Source organism: Nothobranchius furzeri, chromosome 17 (genome assembly GCF_043380555.1).
Source record: "Nothobranchius furzeri strain GRZ-AD chromosome 17, NfurGRZ-RIMD1, whole genome shotgun sequence".
Lineage (NCBI taxonomy): Eukaryota > Metazoa > Chordata > Actinopteri > Cyprinodontiformes > Nothobranchiidae > Nothobranchius > Nothobranchius furzeri.
In genome coordinates this window covers 29,230,081-29,257,454 of record NC_091757.1, presented here as the reverse complement: position 1 = coordinate 29,257,454, position 27,374 = coordinate 29,230,081, and the positions used below count along the sequence as shown (strand labels likewise).

The 27,374-nt window shown below is 43.1% G+C and overlaps 2 protein-coding genes across 14 annotated transcripts in view; one reads left to right on the top strand and one right to left on the bottom strand.

Annotated features, from left to right (window-relative positions):
* The window catches only part of add2 (adducin 2 (beta)), a 40,972-nt gene extending 40,817 nt beyond the window's left edge, over positions 1-155 (bottom strand). For 12 of the 13 annotated variants that reach the window (XM_070546386.1, XM_015971927.3, XM_015971934.3 and 9 more), the window contains exon 1: positions 15-155. The gene's annotated coding sequence lies outside the window, so the exon portion shown is untranslated. The remainder of the gene's footprint in view (positions 1-14) is intronic. The other variant, XM_015971929.3, reaches the window with a different exon arrangement.
* erlin2 (ER lipid raft associated 2) lies at positions 17-25,480 on the top strand. Its single transcript, XM_054731247.2, has 13 exons — positions 17-157; positions 1,341-1,439; positions 2,381-2,514; positions 2,928-3,009; positions 3,338-3,384; positions 3,535-3,596; positions 4,206-4,331; positions 6,159-6,232; positions 19,852-19,910; positions 21,456-21,547; positions 21,649-21,738; positions 23,985-24,064; positions 24,135-25,480. Exons 3-13 carry the CDS (start codon positions 2,408-2,410, stop codon positions 24,312-24,314), a joined length of 999 nt encoding a protein of 332 aa, XP_054587222.2. The 5' UTR covers positions 17-157; positions 1,341-1,439; positions 2,381-2,407; the 3' UTR covers positions 24,315-25,480.
* The last annotated feature ends 1,894 nt before the right edge of the window (positions 25,481-27,374 follow it).

Below are 27,374 nucleotides of genomic sequence, written 5' to 3'. Positions count from 1 at the left end.
GCAGGTGAACTCACCTCAGCGCATCCAGGGACGACGGTCGCTGAGCGGCACACCCACAGCCTAAAGCCTTCTCCGGTTGATAACGACGTGTGTGCTGGGGGCTGACTCCACCGCCGCTCCTTTTGTCAGGCTGCTCCGGGGACTCAGCTGGTACCAGGTCAGTGGGCCCTGGTGTGTGTTTTTTCCATCGCTCAGCGCGCCTGGTTCAGCCCACTGCCACGCCTTTCCAGTCTGGTACCCAAACACCCAGTCAGTTGACTGCAGAGGGAAGCTTGGCACAGCTCTGGATCATTGTGATGCTGAGGCCCATGCACGCTGGTTTGCTTCCGCTGTATCCTCAAACAAAACAGGTCTAATGTAACAAGAACATCTCATCCAAGGCGCCACCTTCTGTTATAGGATACCCTGCGCTGCAGACACACAGGAACATATCAGATAGGCCTGCTATGCAAACAGAACATTTCTGTATCATTTTTCAGGGTGCAAATGCAGCTCACTGTCCAGACTCCAGCCTGCATCAACTTATATTAAAGGCAAAAGCTAAATCGGGACTAATTTTGTAATCATATTTCAAAGAACGGCTCGACGAAACGTGCTTTATTTTGGAACTTCGGGATTAATTCATTTATTATTTTATTAGATCAAAACAAAATTATTTCCTTTAAAAATGAAAGAACACAGCAAATGCAATCATGAAAACAAATAAAGCACACCACTCACATTTAACATATTTAGCAGAGACAAGCAAACTCTGCATGGCTCAGACACATCTGTTGCGAAAAAGTAGGCACTTTTTTTTACTGCAGTTTTTCTCCAGCTGTTGTGCTTTTCTGTTGTAAATACGCATTAATCATGAATTCATCTCCGTCCATCTTGTAGCTGCATTATTAAAAAAATATCTAAAAATAAATAACAACATAAAGCCCAAAGGGGTCTGCACAAACAGAAGTGCTTAATCTTTTGTCATTTTGCCTCTCTTTTTTGTTTGTTTTTGAAGTCATGCTAAAATCTCATTAATAATTATAAGACTCATACTATTTATAATTGCTGACGTAAGTAGATATAATTAGTTTGAATGATTTTAACTATCATTTTAAAATTGTGTACTCCTCATTTGTGGAATAAGCTTCTTTTGTTTTGATAAACATTTATCACACCTAGTTCAGATAGTACCAATTTTTGTTGTTGTTATTATTATTATTATTATTGTAGTTTTGCCTATTAAATAATTCATTTTCGGTTTAATTAATTGTATCTGGTCTTTGTTCTCATTACCCTCTGAAAAATAGCTACCGTTTACACAGCCCAATGCTGAATGCTGTTTTGTGACTGTCCACCAGAGGGCGCTACGGCGACGCTGTTGACGCTGAGCAGTTGAGAATGTAAACAGAATAAGAAGCTGTTCTGTGTGATTTGCCAAAGTCACACAAAAATTAAAGGTAAGAGCAGAGAACCAACGTAAATGAGTTAGCCGTTTTGTTTTTTACACACGTGTCTGTTCTTGCCAGTCTTGTAGTCTCGTTGCATCGTTTCCAAAGAGAACCAGACGTGCTGGAACTGTGTTGCTAATTAGCACTTTAGCTAAAGCTCTAAAAATGTGGCTTTAATGTTGTGGTTTGACGCTCAGCTGATACGTGTGTGTTCTTATATAAACAGGTGTGTAACTCAAAAGTGGCTCCTGTCTTTGAGACTTGAGTAATATGATTATTTATCATGCTAACGGCTTACGCTTCTATCACACGAGTCCGTATTTAGTTTAAATATTTACACGTTTTAAATCAACTTTCTTTTAAACCTCGCTCACGTACTTGGTCCCACGTTTGATGATTGTATTAAAGGTTTTACATTATTGCCGGTATTTCGGCTTCAACAAGAGTCCACAAAGTGGTCATTTTGATTTAAATTATCTTGAGTTTGACCAATTTATTACCCAAACGACTGAAAACCACAGGGGCTCGGTCAAACCCAAACACTCACCACTCATGTATAAATGTAAGAAGAAACACCAAGGAGTTTAAAAACACCTGCTGATCTGGAAACGAGACCAGTCTTGTGCCATAAGGTCACCAGATTGTGTCTGCAAATCCTTAATCTGAGGAGATCCTCTGACTCTACTGCTAAACCACCGACCTCCATGTCTGTTTTCTCCTTTTACCTCATTATTCCTAATCATAATAGGGGATTTCATCCATTCACCGGTTTGTATTCATCTCCAGAGAGGACACGATGCTGAACTTTGGCCTAATCCTCTACATGTATTCCTAAACCCAGGCTGAGAGTAGTTTAACCGGCTCGTTTGTGTTGCTGCAGCACAACTCAGGACATTTAGTGTCATCATGTAGCTGAAAGGTCGGTGTGATACTCCTGCTCGCTTTTACAGGCTGCCTTCCACCGACTGCTTGCCAGGATGGCTCAGTGGGGTGCCGTTGTCTCTATCATAGCTGCTCTCGGAGGAGCAGCTCTGTTGGCCTCGGTGCACAAGATAGATGAAGGACACACAGGAGTGTACTACAGGTGAGCCTGCAGGATGCATTTACTTTTGTGTGTCATAAAAACGAAACCACAAAGATGTGATTGCATGCTACCTGTGTAATTACTGTGAAAACTGTAGCGGTTAAGCATTATTCAAGCATGTTTTATTATCCTTATCATTGGTGAAATAATCTTATAGTGTTTTCTTGATTCAATGACGCTTTTTATACAAAATAACTAATGGATTTCTTGTTAAATGAATCAGAAAAAGTATTTTGTCCCATTTCCACTGAAGGTGTAGGTGTGTTATCGGGGCACATCAAGCACTACCTTGGAACTGTCATCAGACTTTTTTCTGCCTTTTTATAAATAATCACAGCCCTTTTCCTCAGACTCGTTTGTTTTGACTCGTTCTCTTTCATAAATATAAGTGTGTGTGCATGTGTGTGATCCAGAGGTGGAGCTCTCTTGACTACAACCAGTGGCCCAGGTTTCCATCTCATGCTTCCATTCATCACCACCTACAAGTCTGTTCAGGTACGGATAGTTGGGCTCTCAGCTTTTGCACATCATTAGTGCCTCTTAACACATAAGTGTGTTAGCAGCCAGAGAGTACACACACTTTGCGTTTTGTGACAACTCCCCCTACACATACACACACACACACATACACTCCAGTTCTCTCTAGAGTGTCTAGAATCGAGTTCTCCTATCAAATGGCGTGATTTCACTCCCTGCTGATGGATTTACTCCCATAGCACCTCCTTTCTGGCTCGTTTAGTTTCATAATGATATCATTAATGAAACCCTGAGAAAAGAACATTCTGAACTTGTCATCAGATTTAGTTTTTGTGTTGCCTTTCAGACCACTCTGCAGACAGACGAGGTGAAGAATGTGCCCTGTGGTACGAGGTGGGTGTGCAGTTATAATTAGCCTGATAGGATGATCTAACTTGTATAAAATAGTCCAGATACACTCTCACACAGTGAGTGTACTGGTTTATTGTCACCTTTTAAAACACTGACTATGTTTGAGACGAGATGTAATGTTGTCTCCTTCAGTGGAGGAGTGATCATTTACTTTGACCGTATAGAAGTGGTGAACTACCTCATTCCCTCAGCAGGTAAAGAATAAACCTCTGATCTCACCGCTGCAACAGCAAATCTGCTAAACAAGCTAGCTTAAAACATCTATAAATATATTGTGAAAATAAAAATAAAACTACAATGAAAAAGAAAGTGAAAGAAGTGGTTCTCTCACGTTTGTCTAAAAACCTCCACCAATAACATGGCTTGGTCCAAAACCAACCATTAGTCTGTCCGGTTGTCGGTCTCGCCAAACCGCCACACTTGCACATTTACTCAATACTCGTTATGCACTTGTGTCTATAGCAGCAGAGCGCCATTGGTGTGAGAGGCTCTCCACTCAGTATTATCAGAGAAGGAGAAACAGCCGGCTGCTACCGCTTCAACTTTAGGACAAACTACCAGAGTCCCAAAAAGGTGAAGCCACGGACAACAAGAGACGTTCAGCTCAGAAAACAGTGACTGGTGTTCAGCACTTTTCCTTTCCTCTGGCGTCGTGGGCTGCGGTACCCGCTGGACGTGGCCTTCAGGGCTGATAGCTGTGTTAGGGTTTAAAAGCTAGCTTGTTTTGCAGATTTGCTATTGCAGCTTTAACCATGGACAGAATAATCTGTGTGTCTAACATCAGCTCTCCTCTCCTTCCTCAGTCTACGACATAGTCAGGAACTTCACAGCTGACTATGACAAAGCCTTGATATTCAACAAAGTTCACCATGAACTTAACCAGTTTTGCAGCGTCCACTCGCTCCAGGAGGTGTACATCGGCCTGTTCGGTGGGTGGAAGTGCGGCAGGATCGTTTAAAGTTCCTATTCTCGTTCATCTCGCTACATTCCGACTCTCCTGTTCAGGAATCGGACGAGCTGTGTTAGGGTTCAAATCAAAAGAAGAAATAAATGCCCTGTATTCAGATAGTGCCTTCTAGAGTTCTACAACCGCCCCAAAGCACTTTACAAGACACCGGCCATTCACACACACATTCACACGGTGGTGATGAGCTACATCATAGCCACAGCTGCTCTGGGGTGCACGGACAGAAGAGGGCTGCTGTACAGACACCACCGGCCCCTCCGACCACCATCAGCAGGCATGGAGGGGGAAGTGTCTTGCCCAAGGACACAACAGCTGAGACAGACTGAACAGGATGCAACCTTGCAACCCTCTGGTTATAGGCAGAATAGGACTCAAAACCAGGTTATTCCTCGTCACTCTGCCGTTGTGTCCTTGGGCTAGACACTCCGCCCTCGTTGCTGCCTCACCTCTGCATGACTTGCTTTGGATGAAAGCGTCTGCTAAGTGCATCAACATATAAATCCTGATGCTTTACTGATGACAGTGGCAGAAGAGGTAAATGCCTGCCCTGTAACCTCAGGGTTGCAGGTTTGAGTCCCACCCAGTCTGTCTCTTCGGTTGTGTCCTTGGGCAAGACACTCCACCCTCCTTGCCAGCTGTTGGCGGGACCGGTGGTACCAGTATTCAGCAGCCTCGCCTCTGTCAGTATGCCCAGGGCAGCCGTGGCTACGATGCAGCTCACCACCACCAATGGGTGAATGACTGGTGTGTTGTAAAGCACCTTGGGGGGTCCTACTCTACATAAACACAGGACTTATTTTGTCTCCACTTCTCACAAGCAGCCATTAAAATCGGGTACTTTAAACAAATGTGACCTTTTTTAACCAGACTTAGTATAAGTATAGTAAAACTACTTCAGCTTAAAAACACGGGATTATAATTTAAGGGGATCTAAAGACACTGGGATTGATGTTCTCCTGTAAAATATTCATGATTATGGTCTCTGTTGTTGGTCCTTGCATCTGCACACATCTGCAGCAGACTAACTCTTCTGTTTGCATTTGTGCAAAAGTTGCCATGGTCCAGCCTAGCAATGCACGGTATAAGAAATAACCAGTATGATTACTGGTATTACTGGTATTACAGTATCATTTCGGCCTGTGGTATAGAGTAACATACTACCGGCTAACAGTCAGAGCTTCTACACGCCAAAGTGGCTGAGAGTGCACTTCTCCAGCTTTTGCATGAATGTTGCCAATCAGGGTCCGCTCTGGACGAAACCACCACTCGGCTCTTATCGTTGCTGTTGGTTCCTAAAAGTGACTCATTCAGTCCTGCTCTCACCACCCAGGAGGAGGTGACGGTTGGAAAGACGTCTGACATCTAAACTGGTCGTAGTTTGACACACATATTATAACACAGCTGTATTTAGTCAGCACCGGTGAGGAGAAACTACGGTTTTCCATGACTGGTCTGAATCGGGCCTGATCATGAGCTGTGAGTCAGCATTCTGCCGTCATCAACCCTTTCTCAGCTGGGCTGTAACTAGTCAGCTGTGTGTGTGTGTGTGTGTTATTTTAGTGTTTTAGAATTTTTTGTGGTCATGTCGGTCTAAAGAGCTGCTAAACTCCTCTGGAACCAAACCAGAACATTTCTAACCCCCTGAGTGGAGTATTTCACTCCAGTGGCGTCTTAGAAACGTTCCTCCCCAATATAAGGTGTTTGAAATGAATAAATAATGTTATTAAGTCTGTGTGTTACCCATACAAGTAGATAACTGAAGCTGCTTTTATCTTCTTTACTCAAACAGACCAGATAGATGAAAACCTGAAGCTGACTCTACAAGAGGACCTCACCTCCATGGCACCTGGGCTCATTATCCAGGTGTGTGTGTGTGTGTGTTTTCTCTAATTGGATCAGATCAAACCACATTGTTTTATTTTAGGTTTAGTCTCCATCTTTATGACCTGTCTGTATCCAGTGGGAGGGACATGTCCTTCCTGATGGACACCGGTACAGATTTATTTATTTTATTTACCCAGACGAGTCGATTGAGAGCTCATTCTCATTTACAACGGCAATCTGGCCAAGAGGCAGCAGAAACAGACCCATAGTTAGTTTTACACCAAATAACAACTGTTAGACACGATGAAAACAAAGAAGATCAAAATAAGATGAAACCAACATGAAGACACTGTTCTCTCTTAGCAGGGGTCGGCAACCCCTTTCAGATATCTGATGCGGCTCTCTTTGCTGTAAAATAATACATTTACTGCATTCCAGTTCTAAATGTAAAGACTGTCATCTTTTAAAATCTAAACAAAAATGATAAAGACCTGAAATGACGGGTCACCTGCTTGTGTGTAATCAAATATCTCTGTGAGCTTTCTGAGCTGGAGAGGATGAGATTCTGGACTTTTCCTCAGACAGGCTCATGGATGCTCTATTCACTCAAAGTTTCATAATCGGGGACATTTTCTAAGTGACAAGTCTCTCTGAGAGATGGGGTTTGGAAAACACCCGCTTCAGTGGGAGGAATCTTCCGCTGTGGTTCTGCTGCTGCCGGTGACTGAACTGCACCAAGCCCTTCTCCGCATCTTTAGCTCGTCCACCTTATATGGAAACATCTAAACACCTTTCTTCATGAAAACGGCTCGCTCACGAGACAAAAAAATGGATTTTTAACAGTTTCATTGGAAATTGCAGATAATTTAAATAAATATTTTTTGGGAACAATTGATGCATTAAAAAACATCTTTTGTCACAATAAACAAAACAATGGAAACATAAAAATGTGAGTTTAAGCTAAGATGTGCAAATATTTAGAAAGTTAAACAGCTTTTGTTAACTTAAGAGTAACCAACGGGAGTGGATGAAATGGATGGATGCTTGCTGAAGCCGGTAGCTTTAGTACTTGCACCTGTAGTTACTCATCTGTTTAATCAATGTGTTGACAAAAACTTGGAAAATTGCAAATGTCATACTTTTGCCAAAAAGCAAAACAGAGCAGTTCACGGAGTTCGACCAATTAGTTTACTCCCAGTTTTAGGTAAACGAATGCAAAGAATTATACATGAACAGATCAACACTTTGAAACCCTCCCAGCGGGTCAGAGAAGCTGAAACCTGGATAGGAGCCGGCCCACAGCAGCGCGCAGCGGTCTCCAGCAGGTGATGGTGGGGCAGGGGAGCTCATTCCTGGTCCGGAGCCGGCCCACAGCAGCTCGGTTTACATAGTTTGGTATATAAGTCGCAGGGCCAGCCAGACTATGAAAAAAAGTGCAATTTATAGTCCGAAAAATACAGTACAAATGATTTGCCTCTAATGTTAGAAAAAGCAAGAATTACTATGTTTGCTGATTATACTACGATTTATTTAGCTGGTAAAACAATAATCAAATAAAAACTCATCTTAAAAAAGAACTTGACATAATTATGAATTGGGTAAAAAATAATAATCAGATATTGGATGTCAAGTAAATAACATAATCTCTAAAATGGGATGCAGTTCGGAGGTTATAAAAAGATGTTTTAAATACTTGCCTAAGCAAGTGAGCCCACACGTTACTTAAAGTCCAGTGCTATCTCATTTAAATTATTGTGCAATTGTTTGGTCAAATACTTCATTTAAAAATGTTAAATAACAACTGATGCAGAACAAAGCTGCACGTGGGGCTCTAAAATGTGGTTTCAGGACAAATGTCAGTGAAACGCATCAGCATCTTACTTGGCTTAGAGTAAAGGACCAATGGTTACGTGCTAAATCTATTTTTTAATTAAATGCTAACTCGTATACCAGCTATGTGTTGGTGTATGTGTGTCAGTTCAGAATCTCCATCTGGTGGTGGCGAGTCTGAGTGCGAGATGTTGTTTTGCTACTAACTGAACGAAGATGGATTTCAGGAGGAAGACATGAGACGCTATCTATGCCGAGCCACATACCATGGTAGAGACTTCCGTGTTAGATCCGGATGCCAGGTACTCGGACCCTCCTTGTGCTGGAACTGGTGAAACAGCGGGCGGCAGCACGACAAACCAGTCTGAGGATCGTCTCTCGGTACAACGGCAGGGTTCAGCGTCACGTAGAGAAAGTTCAGCTTTTATTCTGAAGGAACCGTCGTCTTGTTGATAAAACGACAGAATTTTCCAGCTTGACAGTTCTCAGCTTAAAAGTAGAAAATACAGCTGGCCAGTCTGTACTTCACTTAGCGATGATAGACATCAGATGGGTTTGAGAGCTGGTGGAGTACTTGGTTAGAACTCCGTTGGAACTGCGTTGAAAACTCGTTGGAACCTTTTACTAAAAATATTCAGTTATTCAGCAAGGCATTCCACATGGAAATGTAAGCTGTCAAAAATGAAAACCAGTCAGAGCCAGCGTACAGTGATGTTTAGTGCCGTGCATGAACAGAATCAAATGAGTGCAGGTCATTAAAAAACCGCTCCAAATGTTTTTGTAACCCAGAAGCTAGAACCTTAATGAGGTATTAACTAATTGGCTTACTAATATGATCCATCCTCAATTTAGATAAAATATAAAATATAAATTAAGGAAATTAACAATACTAATTAATAGATATCTAATTAACTAATAGATAATTTCATAATGAATTATTGGAAGGGTGAATAACTAAAATAACGAGTTTAATATTAAACATCGGTTAAAACAAGAATCTTGAACATCACTAACAGAAACAGAAGAGGAAAGCTGTATACTATTGGTCCAGGTGGGAATCTGAAATTTCATTGGCTGAGAGAAATAAGTCCCGCCTCCGCGAAATAAAACCGTGCGACGCAGCTGAGCGAGAGGAGAGACAAACGGCTGTGCAGCACGCAGATACAGAAAGCAAAGACTGAGCGGTTAGAGAGAGAGAGAGAGAGAAAAAAAAACAACGGTCGAGGCCGTGAAGAACCCTGATTTGGGTGCCGCATAGATAGAGGGAGAGGCGGACTTGACTCCTTCTAATAAGAGCTAGGAACTTGGAACCAACGCGATTTGTGTGGAGACGACAGAGTGAACCAATCCTCTGTAGGAGGGAACCGTTGGAGCGCGTTGGCTGGGTTTTTTTTTTCCTTGGGTTTGATCCCGACTCCTATGATCACTCACTTGGAACGAGAACTGGATTTCTTCCTGACGAGGGAGATGGCGAGCCTTAACCACTGAACGAACCAGGACATCTCAAGTAACTGAAGAGCAGACTGCTCTCTTCTGTGAACAATCTCAACGGTGCGGTAGGAAAAAATCGCACCACCGGACTCTGACTTTCACCCCAAGCGTGGGGATTTGACTTGACGCCGGCTGACTTGTGACTCATATGATCAAATCTCATACCGAGCATTTTACTATTGTCGATTGTTTTCATCTGTTTTTGTGTGTTATCTTTATGTGTTATATTTCCCATTATTATTAAAATTTAGTATATAAACCGTTTCATGCTATACCCGTGACTCCAGTCATTCTTAAACAACCTCCAATTCTCCCCGAACCTAATTATTGGCCCATTTGTTTATTTTTTCTTTTAATTATCTTATTGTATCCTGTAATCCGGTTACATAAAACTTGGCGAGCCAGCCAGGAGAATTGTAGAGTTGTTACCTTAGCTAACCATTGACTGACATCATAAGAGTGCCTGGAGGTCACAGTGGTTTGCCATTTTGGCATTATTGGTACTTTTGAGTGTTTTAAAATGGAAGTTGTGAAAACAGAAAAGGTCAAAGTTTCAAATGCTGTTTTAATCAGTGGGTTAACTGATACAGACCTTGATAACGAAGTCTTTGGGTTTATGGAAGGATTCGGACCAGTTAACAGGCGCATTAAGTTACCAAACTGTGATCAGATTATTGTGGAGTTTCAACATGAAGCCACTGTTAAGGAATTAAAGAAACAATGTTTACCCTATGACAAACCTTGTACTAGGAACCCAGATGTTTTCTTCCATATTCAAGACCTAGCCAGCGCGTACAGTCTAGAAACTAGCACATCTGCCACTGATGCCTATCTGTCAGAGCTCAGGGACATAGCTGCGCGTAGCAATCAATTATTTAAAGACCTTCTAATGGAGGAACTGGCAAAAATTGGGGAATCTTTAGGAAGGGATACCCATGCATCTGAACCAGTCACTGAACCAGAGCCAATGCTCCATAGTGACCAAGTTACATATTCCCTGCCTTTAACACCAGAAGTTAACTATATGAACAACTCAAAGGACAATTGTCCACCTACAGAGACTGGAAAACAAAACCCTTGCATTCCACCAAATCTTTTAAACACACCTGAGGTTCAGCGAGTTATTGTGGAACACATTGTTAAAAGCAGTGAGGTTATCCCTCCGCCTACTTCACAATACAGACTAAAACCGTTCTCAGGGCGAGTTCCACACCCTTCTTTTGAAACTGACTATGATACTTGGCGTAGTAGTGTAGTGTTATGCATAAATGATCCTTCACTCACCAAGTCCCAAATTGTACGAAGAATCGTGGAGAGTCTGTCAGCCCCAGCAGCGAGCATCATTAAAGCTCTTAGTCCAAAATCCGACCCGGAAACGTACCTTGAACATCTCGATTCAGCTTACCCAGCTGTCGAAGACGGCGACGAGCTCTTTGCTCGCTTCTTAAACACAAACCAGGACAGTGGTGAAAAACCTTCCGATTACTTTCAGAGGTTATACACCTTGTTAAACCTAGTTATTCAGAGGAATGGAATTTCCTCCAGTGACGCCGACCAGCAGCTGCTCAAGCAGTTTTGCAGAGGCTGTTGGGACAGCTCGCTGATTTCAAACCTGCAACTCGAACAAAAGAAAGACAACCCGCCTCATTTTACAGCACTTCTCCTCAAACTGCGCACTGAAGAAGACAAACAGGCTACTAAAGCAGCACGCATGAAACAACACTTAGGGGCACAACGAACTAGAGTGTATTCAAATGTGCAAACAACATGCTCTCAGAGTAAAAACACTTGTGAACTGGAAATAGATGATAACTGTGATGACTTACGCAAACAAATCGCTGAGCTCAGGAGCCAAATTGCACAGCTTAAGGTTAACAACACAGATAAAAAGGCAAAGAAAACTCAAAAAGAGTCAAAACCCTGTGTGGGGACTAAAATTCCAGATGAGCCCAAACAGATTCAGCAGATAACAGCAGTGGTGCCCAGACCAAAGCCTGGATACTGTTTTAAGTGCGGAGAAGATGGGCACATAGCTTCTAGCTGTAGCAACGAGCCAAATCCAGCACTAGTTGCAACTAAAAGACTTGCTCTTAGACAGAAGCAGCGCGAGTGGGAGATGTCAAAGCCAATTGCTCAGTCTCCTCCTTTAAACCGGTAGAAGCTCCTATCGTGGGACAGATAGGTGCTAAAGTAGAACCAAGTCCCTCTAAGGAAAGGACAGAGAGACTTTTTTGCAAGCCAGTTCATGCTCATTCAGTGCCAAAACTTCCCAAAAGATTAGTGGGTGGGCGATGCACAGCTACAGTCTCAGTTAACAGTGTTGAATGTAGAGCTGAAACAACTAATCGATTTAATCGATTATAATCGATTATTAAAATAGTTAACAACCTTTTTAGTCATCGATTAGTTGTTTAATAATCATATTTTACCGCATAAAGTCTATTTTTACCACAATCTGACATCGGTTACAAGCTGTTAAATTTGCCGCCAGTGTGTGGCAGTAATGAGCCACTGATCTACCAGAGGAGCCGTAGAAGAAGAAATGAGCCAATGAGTGCCCTCGGTTTTCATGACGTATCACGTTACTGACGCTCATCTTGCTGTGAGAGATGGCGGAACAAGAGGAAATACGGAAGAAAAATAGAAGCGACAAAATTTTAGAGAAACCCCGGACAAAAACCTCACGAGTATGGGAGCACTTCACTAGATGCATTGAAAAGGCAAAATATGCAAAAACCATCTAGCATGGCACGGAAGCACGACGTCCCTAAGTGAACATTTGAGACGAAAACGTGGGGGCTGAGGAAGAGCACCGCGGTCAAGTGAGCCGTCATTTGGAAGAGCCAGCCCGGTAAGTAACAGAAAATAAACAAGCTGGACTTAGTGTTTTAGCTGAGTTCGTTATAGTGGATGTTAAACATGTTTTTTTGCCGCGTCAGTCTACGGTGTTCTACTTCTGATTGACTAGATGCAATCGTGAATCTCCTCCGTGTTGTGTATCATGCGCTTGCCAAATTTAGCACGTCTGTTTATAAGAATGTTCTAGTTAAGAGAAAAACGGCACAAACCCATAACTATGTTTCTCATTCAAAAAAGGACAACTCCGCGGTGAAAAATAAACAGACGAGCTGTGTCCAGGTGAATATAACGCGGCATAGTTGTACGCTTTCAATTTTTAAATACAGGAGAAATTCAGAAAAAGTCATTTTTTTACTATTAAAAGGCTGTTTTACTATCTAACGCTGTAAAACGCCTCACAACACATTTTTATCATGTTTCTTAAACAGTATTACACAAAATAATCATTTTTCACATTTTTCTAGCTAATTTAAACACTCCCGACTCAAAGTAAAAACCTCATGAGCTTCTTACTTAGAGCTTTTTAATAGTAAAAAAATTAGACTTTTTTTTCTGAATATCTCCTGTTGCGGGCTATTTTGTAGAACGTAACCCTCAAAATAAATGATCACTGTATATTGTTAATTAATTCAAATAATATAATATTGATTTAGTGTTGTAGTGTGTGTGCTGCTTTATTTTATATGTGTACTTATTTCAGTCTATTTGTGTTTCTTATGCAGAAAAAAAACAAGCAACGATGGACAACTACATGGGGAAAGAGACACTCACCCCCCAGCAATTCATACCACTTACAAACTCTATTCTAAACATGCTGGTAAAAGACATGAGGCCACTATCCATGGTGGAAGGAGCAGGCTTCCAGCTAATGCTAAAAAATTATTCTGGACTGATATTTTGCACTGTTTAGCTCATTTTATACTGCTGACTGTGTTCATATGCAATAAAATAGATTGCAGTCAACTGCACAATTCTCTTATGTTTTTTTTTCTTAACTGAAATGCATCCATCACTTGTATAGGTTAAATAGCTAAACAATAACAAACCGATTAATCGATTAATCGAAAAAATAATCGACAGATTAATCGATTATGAAAATAATCGTTAGTTGCAGCCCTAGTTGAATGTAATTGTTTACTGGATTCAGGGTCCCAGGTAACCACCATTGCCAATTCTTTTTACCAAGAACACTTACCTGACCTCTCAATTAAACCCATCAGTAATCTGTTAGAAGTCGAGGGCGCAAACGGTCAAGCAGTTCCTTATTTAGGATACATAGAGATAAGTGTCACATTTCCAAAAGAGCTCGATCAGTCTGGACTTGAGTTACCTACCCTTGCGTTAGTGGTTCCGGATATAAGCTCAAACTCTGATACACCACTACTCATTGGCACAAACACACTCGATCCTTTGTATGAGCAATTGTCTGCCAATAACTTACCTGATTCCAAGGCACTCTCTTATGGGTACCAACACGTGCTAAAAGCCTTAGCAGTCAGAAAAAAACAAAGCAAAGATGGACGAGTTGGTGTGGTGAAGCTTCGAGGGAGAACCCAAGAAGTTCTCCCTGCAAATAAAAAACTGTTACTAGAAGGGTTTATGCAACCCAGCCAAAACAAGCATGAGCCTTATGCACTCATTGAACAACCCACCAATGGTTCTCTACCAGGGGGTATAATTGTAGACTGTTGCCTCATTTCCTTACCTTCACATGGTCCATACAAAGTACCTGTTGTACTAAGAAACGAAACTAACCATGACATCACATTACCCACTAACTGTGTGATCGCTGAGTTAGTTAAAGCCGATCGTGTTATGCCATATCCAGAACCTGACAAAAGTGATCAGAAAGTACTTGCGGCGTGTAGTTCGCAGCAACAGACTTCACCTTCAAACCCTCCTCTCAGTTTTGACTTCGGTACTTCGCCCTTGTCCGAAGAATGGAAAGGGAGGATCACCAACAAACTTAACACTTACTCCGATGTGTTTTCGCACCACGATCTTGATTTTGGTCATACACAACAGATAAGACATCACATCAACTTAAAAGACGAGACCCCATTCAAACAGAAATCTCGGCCGATCCATCCACATGATTATGAAGCCGTGAGAAAACATTTGGAAGCCCTCTTGGAAACCGGTATAATAAGAGAGTCGGAGTCTCCATTTGCCTCACCAATAGTGGTAGTTCGGAAAAAGAATGGTGAGGTACGTCTATGTATAGACTATAGAAAGCTTAATCTGCAAACCATTCGCGACGCATATGCCCTGCCTAACTTGGAGGAGTCCTTTTCTGCTCTCGCTGGATCACAGTGGTTTTCTGTGATGGACCTCAAGTCAGGTTACTATCAAATAGAGATGTGTGAAAAGGATAAACCTAAAACTGCTTTTGTTTGCCCGTTTGGGTTTTATGAATTTAACCGTATGCCACAAGGAATAACAAATGCTCCAAGCACTTTCCAACGGGTTATGGAAAAGTGTATGAAGGACATTAATCTGAAGGAAGTGTTAGTTTTCCTAGACGACTTGATCGTCTTTTCCAACTCCTTGGAAGAACACGAAACCAGACTTTCTCACGTTCTTGAACGGCTTAGAGAATACGGACTCAAGCTATCACCAGATAAGTGTCGTTTTTTCCAGACATCTGTGCGTTATCTTGGACATATAGTATCTCGAGATGGCATAAAAACCGATCCAGATAAGGTGGAAGCACTCAAAACATGGCCGAAGCCTCAGACTTTGAAGGAACTCCAATCTTTCTTAGGATTTACCGGTTATTACCGACGCTTCGTTAAAGATTACTCAAATATTGTCAAGCCACTAACATCTCTCACGGCTGGTTATCCACCCAAACGGAAAAACTTTAAAACACCACCATGTAGATCAAAGTACTTGAACCCCAAAGAACCCTTTGGGAATCGTTGGAGCCAAGACTGTGAGAAGTCCTTTCAAACTATTATTGAAAAACTTACCACTTCGCCAGTTCTTGGCTACGCTGACGCAAAACTCCCATATCTAGTACACACAGATGCTAGTACGACCGGACTCGGTGCAGCGCTATACCAAGTGCAAAACGGTGTCACACAGGTAATCGCTTATGCAAGTCGCGGTTTAAGCTCTAGTGAAACTAGGTACCCTGTGCACAAGTTGGAGTTTCTAGCCTTAAAGTGGGCCATAACAGATAAGTTTCATGACTATTTGTATGGGAACACATTCACTGTCATTACTGATAATAATCCGTTAACTTACCTCTTAACAACGGCAAAACTCGATGCAACGAGCTATCGTTGGCTAGCTGCGTTGTCCACCTATAATTTTGACATCAGATACCGTGCAGGTACACAGAACGTTGACGCGGATGGCCTGTCTAGGAGGCTGCATGATAAACCTGAAGACAACTCAAAATTCACTGAGGAATGCCAACGACTAGATGAGTTCCGATCTCATCTTTTATCCTCTGTCAAAGAAGTCGAGCTTCAACTTCAAGCCGAAGCAGTGAAGGCAACATGCCAAAAGCACATGGTCTTGGATGAGACTGATTCTCCTTGTGGTTTAGTTCAGTCACTTGCCATGTCTGCAGCGGCCATTCCAGACCTATTCCAGTTGGAAGACAATAGTGACAGTTTCTTTGCTGTGCCCAAGTATAACCATGCTGACCTTGTCTCCTTGCAGAGGAAAGATCCAACCATTGGCCGAGTCATTCAGCTGCTTATGACTGACAATAAACCGCCAACTGATACTATTGCAGAACCCCCGGTGGTTCTTAACCTTTTGAGAAAGTGGAAACGGTTTGAGTTTCAAAATGATTTACTGTACCGGAGACGCCAATTAGGACCAGAGACATCATTGCAGTTAGTCTTGCCTGATTCATTACGTTCAACAGTCATGCAAAGCCTACATGATGATATGGGGCATCTTGGGGTTGAACGTACGACAGATCTCATTCGGTCCCGTTTTTACTGGCCAAGAATGGCTAGTGATATCGAAATCAAAGTTAAAACTTGCGAAAGATGTATCCGTCGGAAGGCCCTCCCTGACAAAGCTGCTCCAATGGTGAGTATTACCACCACCAGACCTATGGAGTTAGTTTGCATGGATTTTCTCTCCATAGAACCAGACAGTAAGAACACTAAAGATGTCTTAGTGATTACAGACCATTTTACAAAGTATGCAGTGTCCATCCCAACCAAAGATCAGAAAGCCACCACCGTCGCGAAGAACCTGTGGGAACATTTTTTAGTCCACTACGGGTTTCCTGAGCGTCTTCATAGTGATCAGGGACGGGATTTCGAATCACGTACAATCAAGGAACTTTGTTCTTTACTTGGTATCCGTAAAGTCAGAACGAGCCCTTATCACCCTCGTGGCAACCCCGTTGAACGGTACAATCGTACATTACTCAGCATGTTGGGAACTTTACAAGCCACTGAGAAACATCACTGGCGCGATTTTGTAAAACCACTTACTCACTCGTACAATTGTACAAAAAATGACGTGACGGGATACTCTCCCTACGAGCTAATGTTCGGTAGGCAGCCTCGGTTGCCTATAGATATTGCCTTTGAGTTACCGCATTTGAACAAGCCCTCTATAACTCATTCTCAGTATGTTAAAGAACTGAAGAGTCATCTGGAACAGAGTTATGACATTGTCATAAAAAACTCTCAAAAAACAGCGAGGAAGAACAAAGAACGGTTCGACAGAAACATTCGTGAGTCCACACTAGGTGTGGGAGATCGTGTTTTAGTCCGAAATCTTCGCTTAAGAGAAAAGCATAAATTAGCAGACAAATGGGAGCAAACAGTGTATATAGTTCTCAAACAGATGGAAAACTTGCCAGTATACACTGTAAAACCAGAGAACGGAGAAGGACCCAACAGAACACTCCACAGAGATCTTTTACTGCCTTGTGGTTTTCTCTCTTCCTTAGAAAATGAAACAGAACGCGTTACGAAACCTAGCAGACCTCATACAAGACAGAGTTCAGCCTTAGAACCTGACCCAGATGAGCCACTTGACGAAGAGGTAGATGAGTTTTATTACTCTGATCTTCCACAAGTGCTAAACCGACCATCCTATCAAATAGCGGTCACCTTGCCAAATAGGGAACTCATAGCAGATTCAGGACCGGTAAATAATATTCAACAACAAAACACACTATCCTTACACACAGGGGATCGCAAGGAACCAACCTTAGCTGGTAATGAAAATGCTGAATTGTCCTTACTTGACAAAGGCATCAACACCGAAACATTCTTACCTGACAGAATGAGTGAAACTGCGACATTCTTACCTGAAAGAGTGAAAGAAGCAGCAACATACTTACCTGAAAAAACGAAAAAAAACGAAGTATACTTACCTGACGTAGAAACGGGGGATGAAACTAACACAAACCTACCTCAATTGGATGGTGTCCTAAAGTCGCAGCAACGTGATGTAAGTTTTGAACCCATCATACACGATCAGACACATACATCTGAAAAGACCAAAGTCTTAGAGAATAGCTCATCAGCTCTGTCGGAAACAGAGAGCTCACTTCGTCCTGTCTCAGTTGAGAATCAAACCGAAACGGATGAGCATGATACTGTGCAACCAGAGATGTATGTCAGGAGATCTGAACGAAGTAGTCAGCCTCCTCAAAGACTAACTTACTCTCAATTGGGCAATCCACTAGTGACCGTAGTTAGGTCCCTTTTCCAAGGACTTAATAAAGCTTTTATTGACTCTCTTACTCAAGAAGTTGTGTACCCCGTAGAAACAATGCACAGGGACGTGCATGATATTTAATGGGGGAGGATGTAACCCAGAAGCTAGAACCTTAATGAGGTATTAACTAATTGGCTTACTAATATGATCCATCCTCAATTTAGATAAAATATAAAATATAAATTAAGGAAATTAACAATACTAATTAATAGATATCTAATTAACTAATAGATAATTTCATAATGAATTATTGGAAGGGTGAATAACTAAAATAACGAGTTTAATATTAAACATCGGTTAAAACAAGAATCTTGAACATCACTAACAGAAACAGAAGAGGAAAGCTGTATACTATTGGTCCAGGTGGGAATCTGAAATTTCATTGGCTGAGAGAAATAAGTCCCGCCTCCGCGAAATAAAACCGTGCGACGCAGCTGAGCGAGAGGAGAGACAAACGGCTGTGCAGCACGCAGATACAGAAAGCAAAGACTGAGCGGTTAGAGAGAGAGAGAGAGAGAAAAAAAAAACAACGGTCGAGGCCGTGAAGAACCCTGATTTGGGTGCCGCATAGATAGAGGGAGAGGCGGACTTGACTCCTTCTAATAAGAGCTAGGAACTTGGAACCAACGCGATTTGTGTGGAGACGACAGAGTGAACCAATCCTCTGTAGGAGGGAACCGTTGGAGCGCGTTGGCTGGTTTTTTTTTTTTTTTCCTTGGGTTTGATCCCGACTCCTATGATCACTCACTTGGAACGAGAACTGGATTTCTTCCTGACGAGGGAGATGGCGAGCCTTAACCACTGAACGAACCAGGACATCTCAAGTAACTGAAGAGCAGACTGCTCTCTTCTGTGAACAATCTCAACGGTGCGGTAGGAAAAAATCGCACCACCGGACTCTGACTTTCACCCCAAGCGTGGGGATTTGACTTGACGCCGGCTGACTTGTGACTCATATGATCAAATCTCATACCGAGCATTTTACTATTGTCGATTGTTTTCATCTGTTTTTGTGTGTTATCTTTATGTGTTATATTTCCCATTATTATTAAAATTTAGTATATAAACCGTTTCATGCTATACCCGTGACTCCAGTCATTCTTAAACAACCTCCAATTCTCCCCGAACCTAATTATTGGCCCATTTGTTTATTTTTTCTTTTAATTATCTTATTGTATCCTGTAATCCGGTTACATTTTGTTTTTCAAAGAATGCATTAATTTAAGTATCTTTTTTTTTGTTTGTTTGTTTGGTTTTTTTTTTTTTTTTTTTGTTATCAAAACAAATTGAGTCTCTGAAATCAATTGCATCTGCCTAGGGCATAATTTGATCATTGGAATTTTCCAGTGGGATTTTAATCTGTTGGGTCGTAACATGTATATTACATATATGAGGTTTGTTGTAATGCTGTTTCTATTTGGTGTACTTAATGTTTGATTTAATGTTTTAAATGTTAAAGGCTTAGTTTCTGATGTAAAATTGTGTTTATATGCTTTATGTTTGCAACAACCCAGGAAGAGTAGCTACCGGAGCGTGCTGCGGAAGCTAACGGGGATCATCACAAATAAATAAACCAGTGTGACAACGACTGGGACTTTAACTTTCCACACTGTCTCGGCCTCTAAGCCTTCTGCTTGTTTCTTGTGTTCAGCAAGAATGAAGATTTAGACTTTTAAACATTTTATTTCCATTCTGGTTGAAGGACATGATTTCTCTACATGTCTCTTGGCTTTTTGTCATGGCGACTCTCCTGTGGTTATGTCTTCCTGCAGGCGGTGCGCGTCACCAAACCCAACATCCCAGAGAGTATTCGTAGGAACTACGAACTCATGTAAGGCTTTATTTTACTGTTATGCACATGAAACACTGTGTGTGTGTGTGTGTGTGTGTGTGTGTGTGTGTGTGTGTGTGTGTGTGTGTGTGTGTGTGTGTGTGTGTGTGAGAGAGAGAGAAATGACCACAGTGTTCCAGTAAGTTGGGGCGAGTCGGGCTGTGGAGCAACAACTCGCCTTACAGCTGCAGAAAAGCCTCGTCATTTTTACGGCCCCCAGCTCGTCTAAGAGATGATGTGGTTAGGGAGCGTAAAGAAATGTGGTTGTGAACAGGAACAAACCAAGATTCACTCTCTTAAAGGAGTTCATTTAACTAAAAGTCACTGCTTTATGCAGGTAAAAGGATAAAATGATACAAAAGAGACATCCAAAACTGGGGATTTAACAACTATAATACTATTAAACACAAAGCGCCGGGGATTAAAACCGGGTAAAGAATGAGCAGGATTAACACAAAAAGCTCCACCAGAAGGGTGAGCTAGATCTCTTTAACGAGGATGCTGAAAAACACAAAACGAGCTCTAGAAACTAGGAAGTGATTATCGATACCACTCAGGTAAGCAAAGCGAGACTTTAACGTCAGTAGGAGGAGGGAAAGAGGAGAGCAAACACTTCTGCTTGTTCTCTTCTGAACTTCCCTCCTCTGTATCATCTGACGCTCCCTTTTAACAGGGAGCCTCACTGACTGAAATCAATTCCACCTGGCTCAGCTAGAGCCAGGAGAGCAGGCAGGGACGCTGAGGGCACCTAGTGGCCACAAAACAGACGGCGTCTGTTACAGTCATCTTTGGTTTGTTCTCGTGAAAACACTCTGAAGTTCAGACTAGGGATCAACGTGATGGTCAGAGGTCTCCCTCACCATTTATTTCCTGGTCCTTCTAAAGGTAACACGATAATCTGGGTGATTTCCCATTGCTGCGGTTGTTGCCAGATAAAACTCATCAGAGGAAAGTCGTTGTTTGGTCAGTGGGATTTAGAATCTCATAAACAGGGATGTGGTCGGCCGTACACCATCCCAGTGGCTGATTATTAAAGACAACATTAATTAAACCTGTGTGTTGGTTTTCCAGCGGAAACGGTTGTTTTCCTGTTTTGGTCGAATACTAGAGAACAGCTACTGATGAGCTGGTGTTTCATAGACTAAGCCTGTTTATAAAGTTATGAAAGGTTTATCTACACGTGCAGATTTGCTGGGTTTGGTTTGACCTCACCCTGACGGTATCGTTGCTGAATCTACTCCCTGTAAAAAGTTATTTCAACAAAGATCAGATTCCACACACACATCTGAGGATTTACGCCCTGGCAGCTTTCAGGTCTGGATTAATTACTTACTTTCATACCAGCTGTGTGAATTTATAGGATCAGAGAGAGAGGAAGTCTTCTCAGTAGTTTCCCTTAGAATCAGAGTCCAATGGTAAAATCCCAGATTTTATATTAATATCTCCATGACGGTACAGGTCTCAGAGGCTGGAGCGCTAAGGCTTTGTAAATAATAATGGATCCAAACCTCCATGAATCATAACCTCTGCTATGTGTGTTGGCAGGGAGAGTGAGAAAACAAAGCTGCTGATCTCCCAGCAGACTCAGAAGGTTGTGGAGAAGGAAGCCGAGACGGAGAGGATCAAAGCTGTGATAGGTGAAGCACATAGACCATCAGGACCAGCTGACTGTGTCCTACACTCCTCAGGCTGAAGAGCGCGTGTGTGTGTGTGCGTGTGTGTGTTGTTTGTCTTGTAGAGGCTGAAAAAGTGGCTCAGGTAGCAGAAATCAAGTTTGGGCAGAAAGTCATGGAGAAGGAAACCGAAAAGAAGATCTCAGAGATTGAAGGTTTGTGTCGTTGATGGAGGAGACGTGACCGAGTTTTACTCCCCCACCCTACCCCGTCCTGCTGTAAAGCAATCTGAATTTATGTCTGAGCGCCAACAGAAGCCTTAGGGCTGGTTCATATCTCTCCATCAGAGTGTGTCGTTGTGCACACACCTTGACGGAGATGTTTTTCCTTAAGACCTCCCATCTCCTGGATAGTGTTGCAAAGCAATTCCCCACCAGGACAGCAGGGGGCGTAATACCTTTCTGGGGTATCTGGTCCAACATAGTGTGTTTACTGTTTTTGTATTTCAGACACTTTATAACACAGATGAATTTGTCCTACATTCTCTTCCACCTCTTCATGCAGTCGTCATCTCTGAGCCCACGTTTCTCGTCATTTCCGTCCACGAATAAAACGCTGGCTGAGTATCATTGTACTCCTTCAGTCACGGTTGAATTAACATTCTTATTTTCATTTTTTTTTCTGCAAGGTGTCGTTCAATTTTCTTCTTTTGCCACTATATATCTTAGGTTCTCGTTTTACTTTTTTGAGGGGGCAATGGTGCTGCTGGTGATAGTTTAAGGAAGCGGCGTCCTGACCAATCACCATCTCTGCCACTTTTGAAGGGTAGTTAAAAAGTTGGCGTGTCTCTCTCAACCACTGGGAGCCCATCGGAGAGCCCTTGCACCAACGCATAAAGGCCTTGTGTGTCTCCACACCCATGCAGACAGAGAGGTATAAATAAGGCTTTACTCTCACAGGCGGAGCGTTGGAGATTCAAAGTCGTGCGATACCCGATCCATGATTCTGCAACCATCTAGGAATTCACGGCTGATTTCTATCGGCTGAGGAGGCTACTACTGATGCAGCCGTATCTCTCACTTGTTGAACCGAATATCCGGTGGCATCGGTTTATCATTCACAACCCTAGTCTCCATCAGTCCGTGATTTCATATCGTCCTTTAGCTTCCTCAGATGATCGTAGGCTGTGCGGATTTCGACTCTGGTTTTATCTCTGCTTCACGCTCAAAGACATAATTCTCTGGCTCTTACTTCCTGGCGCCGCCATGATGCCAACAACAAAGAAAACGTTTTTTTCAGTTGCTCAGGAGGTTGAGCGGGTTGTCCAGTAATCAGAAGGTTGCAGGTCCGACCCCGGCTCTGATCAGAGAATATTGCTGTTGTGTCCTTGGGCAAGACATGTAACCCGCCTTGCCTGCTGGTGGTGGTCGGAGGGACTGGTGACCCCAGTGTTCGGCAGGCCTCGCCTCTGTCAGTGTGCCCCAGGGCAGCTGTGGCTGCATCGTAGCTCATCATCACCAGCGTGTGAATGGGTGAATGCAGGGCTGCCAACTGTCACACATTGAGCGTGAGAGTACGAGTGTCTGCCCTGAGTCTGGGGTTCAAATCCTGGTCAGGTCGTACCAAAGACTCTCCGCTTGACACTCGGCATTAATAGGTTGGATTGGGGGGTTAAACCAATAAATGGTTCCGAGCGCGGCCACAGCTGCAACTCACCATTTCCTCCCGGGGAGGGGTCAAATGCAGAAAGCAAATTTTGCACAACCATCAGGGTGTGTGACAACTAATGGGACTTCAACAATATCTCATGCAGAAGAATCAACAACCCCCCCCCCCCCCCCCCCCCCCGCTCTCATGGTACAGGGTGAAACATGGATAGTTCAATGCATCCTATTGTTTTTTATTGACAGTCGACAAACTGAAGAGGCTAACTGCTAGCCTTTGGTTAGCTACTGGCACGGAAACTAGCTAACAGCCCTTACGCAGGTAAAGAGCACACCCTAGGGCACCTACCTGCTCCACAAAACTGTCAAGTCCTGTTTTATTGTCAGCAGAGGGCTGTCAAATAAACACTGATCAAGTTTTCAACTCACTGATATCAACTTTAAAGCTCTAGCTTAAAGTAAAAAAAAAAACATTTAGCGTTACTTTAATGATCTCCGATAAGGTCTCTTAACGAGTCTCTGCTGACACTTCTTCTACATCCAGGTTTGTGTTGTTCTCAGACGTGGATGCTTTGTTTCCTGCTTCATGAGACTAACAGCTGATTTGGACCCTGTGAAGGAGCCTCACCGACGAGGTCCCCGGTGCCGTTATCAGCTCCACCCGTTTGTTCCACCCGGCTGTCCTCCACTTGTGGTTACCAAGGAGGCAGCAAACATACACACCTGACAGACTTGTGATGTGAAGGGGAGCTTCTGGCTGTGAAATGAAGCCACTGATGTTTGTTTGTGATCTACAGACGACGCGTTCCTGGCCCGACAGAAAGCTAAGGCAGATGCAGAGTTCTACACGTCTCAGAGAGCCGCCGAGGCCAACAAGGTAGAGGGCAACGCCTGCAGCTCCCTCTGGTGTCACAACCCTGTTTTATCATCTCTTCTTTCTCTTCCAGCTGAAATTAACTCCAGAGTACCTGCAGCTGATGAAGTACAAGGCCATTGCTGCTAACAGCAAGATCTATTTTGGGAATGACATTCCTCAAATGTTTGTGGACTCTGGCTCTGCAGGGAGCTCCATTAAGACTTCTGCAGCCCTAGATATTGTTGGTGAGCAGCTCCTAGACCTGGATTAATGAGGAAGAGCACCACCCGGGGGTTGAGGACTCTAGGGGGCTGACAGCTGTGGCTGGTTCCTGACTCTGCTGTCTGTGGCCGTTGTTTCCCAAACGATTATCTCTAGAAATCACTCTGGGAGTTTGACCAGGATGTAAACATCTGCAGCCTTGAAACAGAGAGCTAGAGTTCAGGTTGTGATGATTTTACTGTCCTGCCATAATGACCATCTAAATGCTGATTTATTAGGTTAAATGATGGTTTTAGCTCCTTTGGGTGTTAAATTAGATCCCATTAAAACAACATTTGATCCAAAACAACTTAAAAACACACGTTGGTCTAGACCAGTGGTCCATTAGGTTCGCACTGGTGTTTGTTTTTAAATAAATGTAAAAAATCTATAGAGGGAAGTTGAGGGAAATGTTTAAAATGTAACGCTAGGGCTTGGTTATAATTATTACTATTTTTATTTGTTTTATCATGGGGTTGATGTATAAATTTAGGTGAAATAAATGACAGATTTTGTTTTAAAGTGGAACAGAAACAATTAATCCTTTATCATCTTATCAAATCCCTTTTTTGTCAAATGGATTCTTCCTAAACTTCCTCCTGTTAGATGTGTTTATACCCCCCACCCCCATCGTGTGTGTGTGTGTGTGTGTGTGTGTCACATTGCTCACATTGACTCCTGCTGTACATGCTGGTGCTTCTGCTTTCTTTGGATCTGAAACAAATGCTTTTCTAACCAAATGAGTGATTTTCTGCTTGTTTCCTGTAAGTTCTGGGATGTTCTCTGAGAACCCTCACAGGATGTGAACATTTAAACCCCGAAGAGCCTTTAGCAGTTGGACAGAAACCTAAGGAGATATATTCATTTTAAGAGATAAATCAGAAATGTCCCGGTGACCGATGAGGACCAAGGACAGAAGTATTGATGTCTGCTCGTGTTTGTTTTTGTGGCATTTGATCAAAACCAGGCGACCAAATGAAGCAGCATCATGTTAACAAACTAAACGTAATATTCATTCCTGTTCCTCAGATCAACCGTTGAAACCGTTTACTCATATTTTTGCACTGATTTGAATAACGAATGAACAGCCAGGGTTTTAGGTCTGAGAACTCTGTAGCAGTGACAAGTGATTATCTGTAAAAGTGTTTAAAACACAATAGAACCGACAGACCTTTACAGGTGTGTGTGTGTGTGTTATTGAAAAACCTGGGGCCGCTGGTATTTCTGGGAGAGTTTTGTGGTTGCAGTTTTTGCTAAGTCACCTGGGAACATTACCGAGACTTTGAATCAAAGACATTTGCTTTTAACAGATTTTTCCATTACTTCAGCCAACAGATTTTCTCAGAGCTTCTGTCATTCCTTAAGACATGGTTCTATTTCACTCCTCCCGACTGCCGTGCATGGCACTGGATATTCATGTGAGCGCAGCAAACATTACATAACAAACCTAGAAACTAAGGGCCAAGATAAACAACTAATGACAAGAGGAGTAAGGAAGACTAATTAACAAGTGGGGAAGGACACAAACACTAAAGGGTACCAATTAAATGAAAAGCTAAACCTATAGAAAATAAACCTACAGAGGGGTGACTGGAGAGACCTGAGAAGCTGGAAAACACCAGGAGGAACATGAGAACACAGAGGACAAACAGGAGGGGGCTGGGGACCAAGGGGACACAGAACATGACAGTACCCCCCCCCCCCCCCCCCCGTGACTGGGACACTTGAGACAGGGACAGGGACTGGAACACTCGTGGGGACTGGAACACTTGTGGAGAGACTTGAGTCTGGGACTTGGGAGGCTGGAACACTTGAGACTGGGAGACTGGACAACTTGGGATGTAGACCTTGAGACAGGAGATGGGGAGACGTCGACTTCAGAGCTGGAGGCGTCGACCCTTGGACAGGCTGGACCGGAGCCCCTTGGACGGACTAGACCGGGGGCTCGTGGACGAGCTGGAATGGATGCGGAGTGTCCTCCGGGACCTCCGCCAAAGCAGGATGCGATGCGTCCTCCGGGACCACCGCTGGAGCAGGATGCGATGCGTCCTCCGGGACCACCGCTGGAGCAGGATGCGATGCGTCCTCCGGGACCACCGCTGAAGCAGGATGAAGCTCAGACGTGGGTCGCAGAGCAGGGGCCTCTTGGGTAGGCGGCACAGCTCTGGCGTCTGATGGATTCATGAGTCTTGGCTTGGGCTGTAGAGCAGGGGCCTCTTAGTTAGGCGGCACAACTCCAACTTCAGATGGCTTTATGAGCTCAGGTTTGGGTTGCAGAGCAGGGGCCTCTGAGATAGGCGGCACAACTCTGGCTGTAGATGAGTTCAGGAGTTCTGGCTCGGACTGCAGAGCAGGGGCCTCTTGGGTAGGCGGCACAACTCTGGCTTCCGATGATCTCTTGAGCTCAGACCTGGATTGCAGACCGGGGGCCTCTGGGTTGGGCGGCACAACTCTGGTCTCAGGAGACTGCTGGTAGTGATGTTACCTGTGACACGCAGGATTTGAAGCTTGTATCACCAAAACGAACCACCGCAGAGCAAAGCACTGTGTCGGAGCTTGATTTGTTTACTGAAAGTCACGTGACCAATGAGCAACGACACTTCGATTCACCCTTCCACCCACGTGACCGCTTCACACGTTGTTTCAAACATTTAAAGCAACGCAAACCGAGAGGTGCAGGTTTGTATGACCTGAGATTGACGGTTCAGGATTCGGTATTCAGTGGTTAAACACCGAGTCGCAAAAATGGATCCTGTAGCAAAAAGAGGGCGTTCTGAGATGTGGGAATGTTTCAATTTAATCTCTCCAAACAAGGTTTGAAAATGTATTTGGTCTAGTCTAGTAAACTACCTTTATAGTAGTAATACTTGGTGCTTATTGTAGAGCTATATCTTTTAGACCGTCTGTCATTTTCCTTTAATTAAATTAAAATCTAGTTTGGTATGATTTTTCTTCTTTTATTGGTAATTAATATAATAGTTGATGAGCTTTTCAGTTTGGTTGTGCGTGTAATGGAATTTAGTATGTCCTATCCTTATGTGAATTTTCTAATCTTCATTTTGTTACTCTA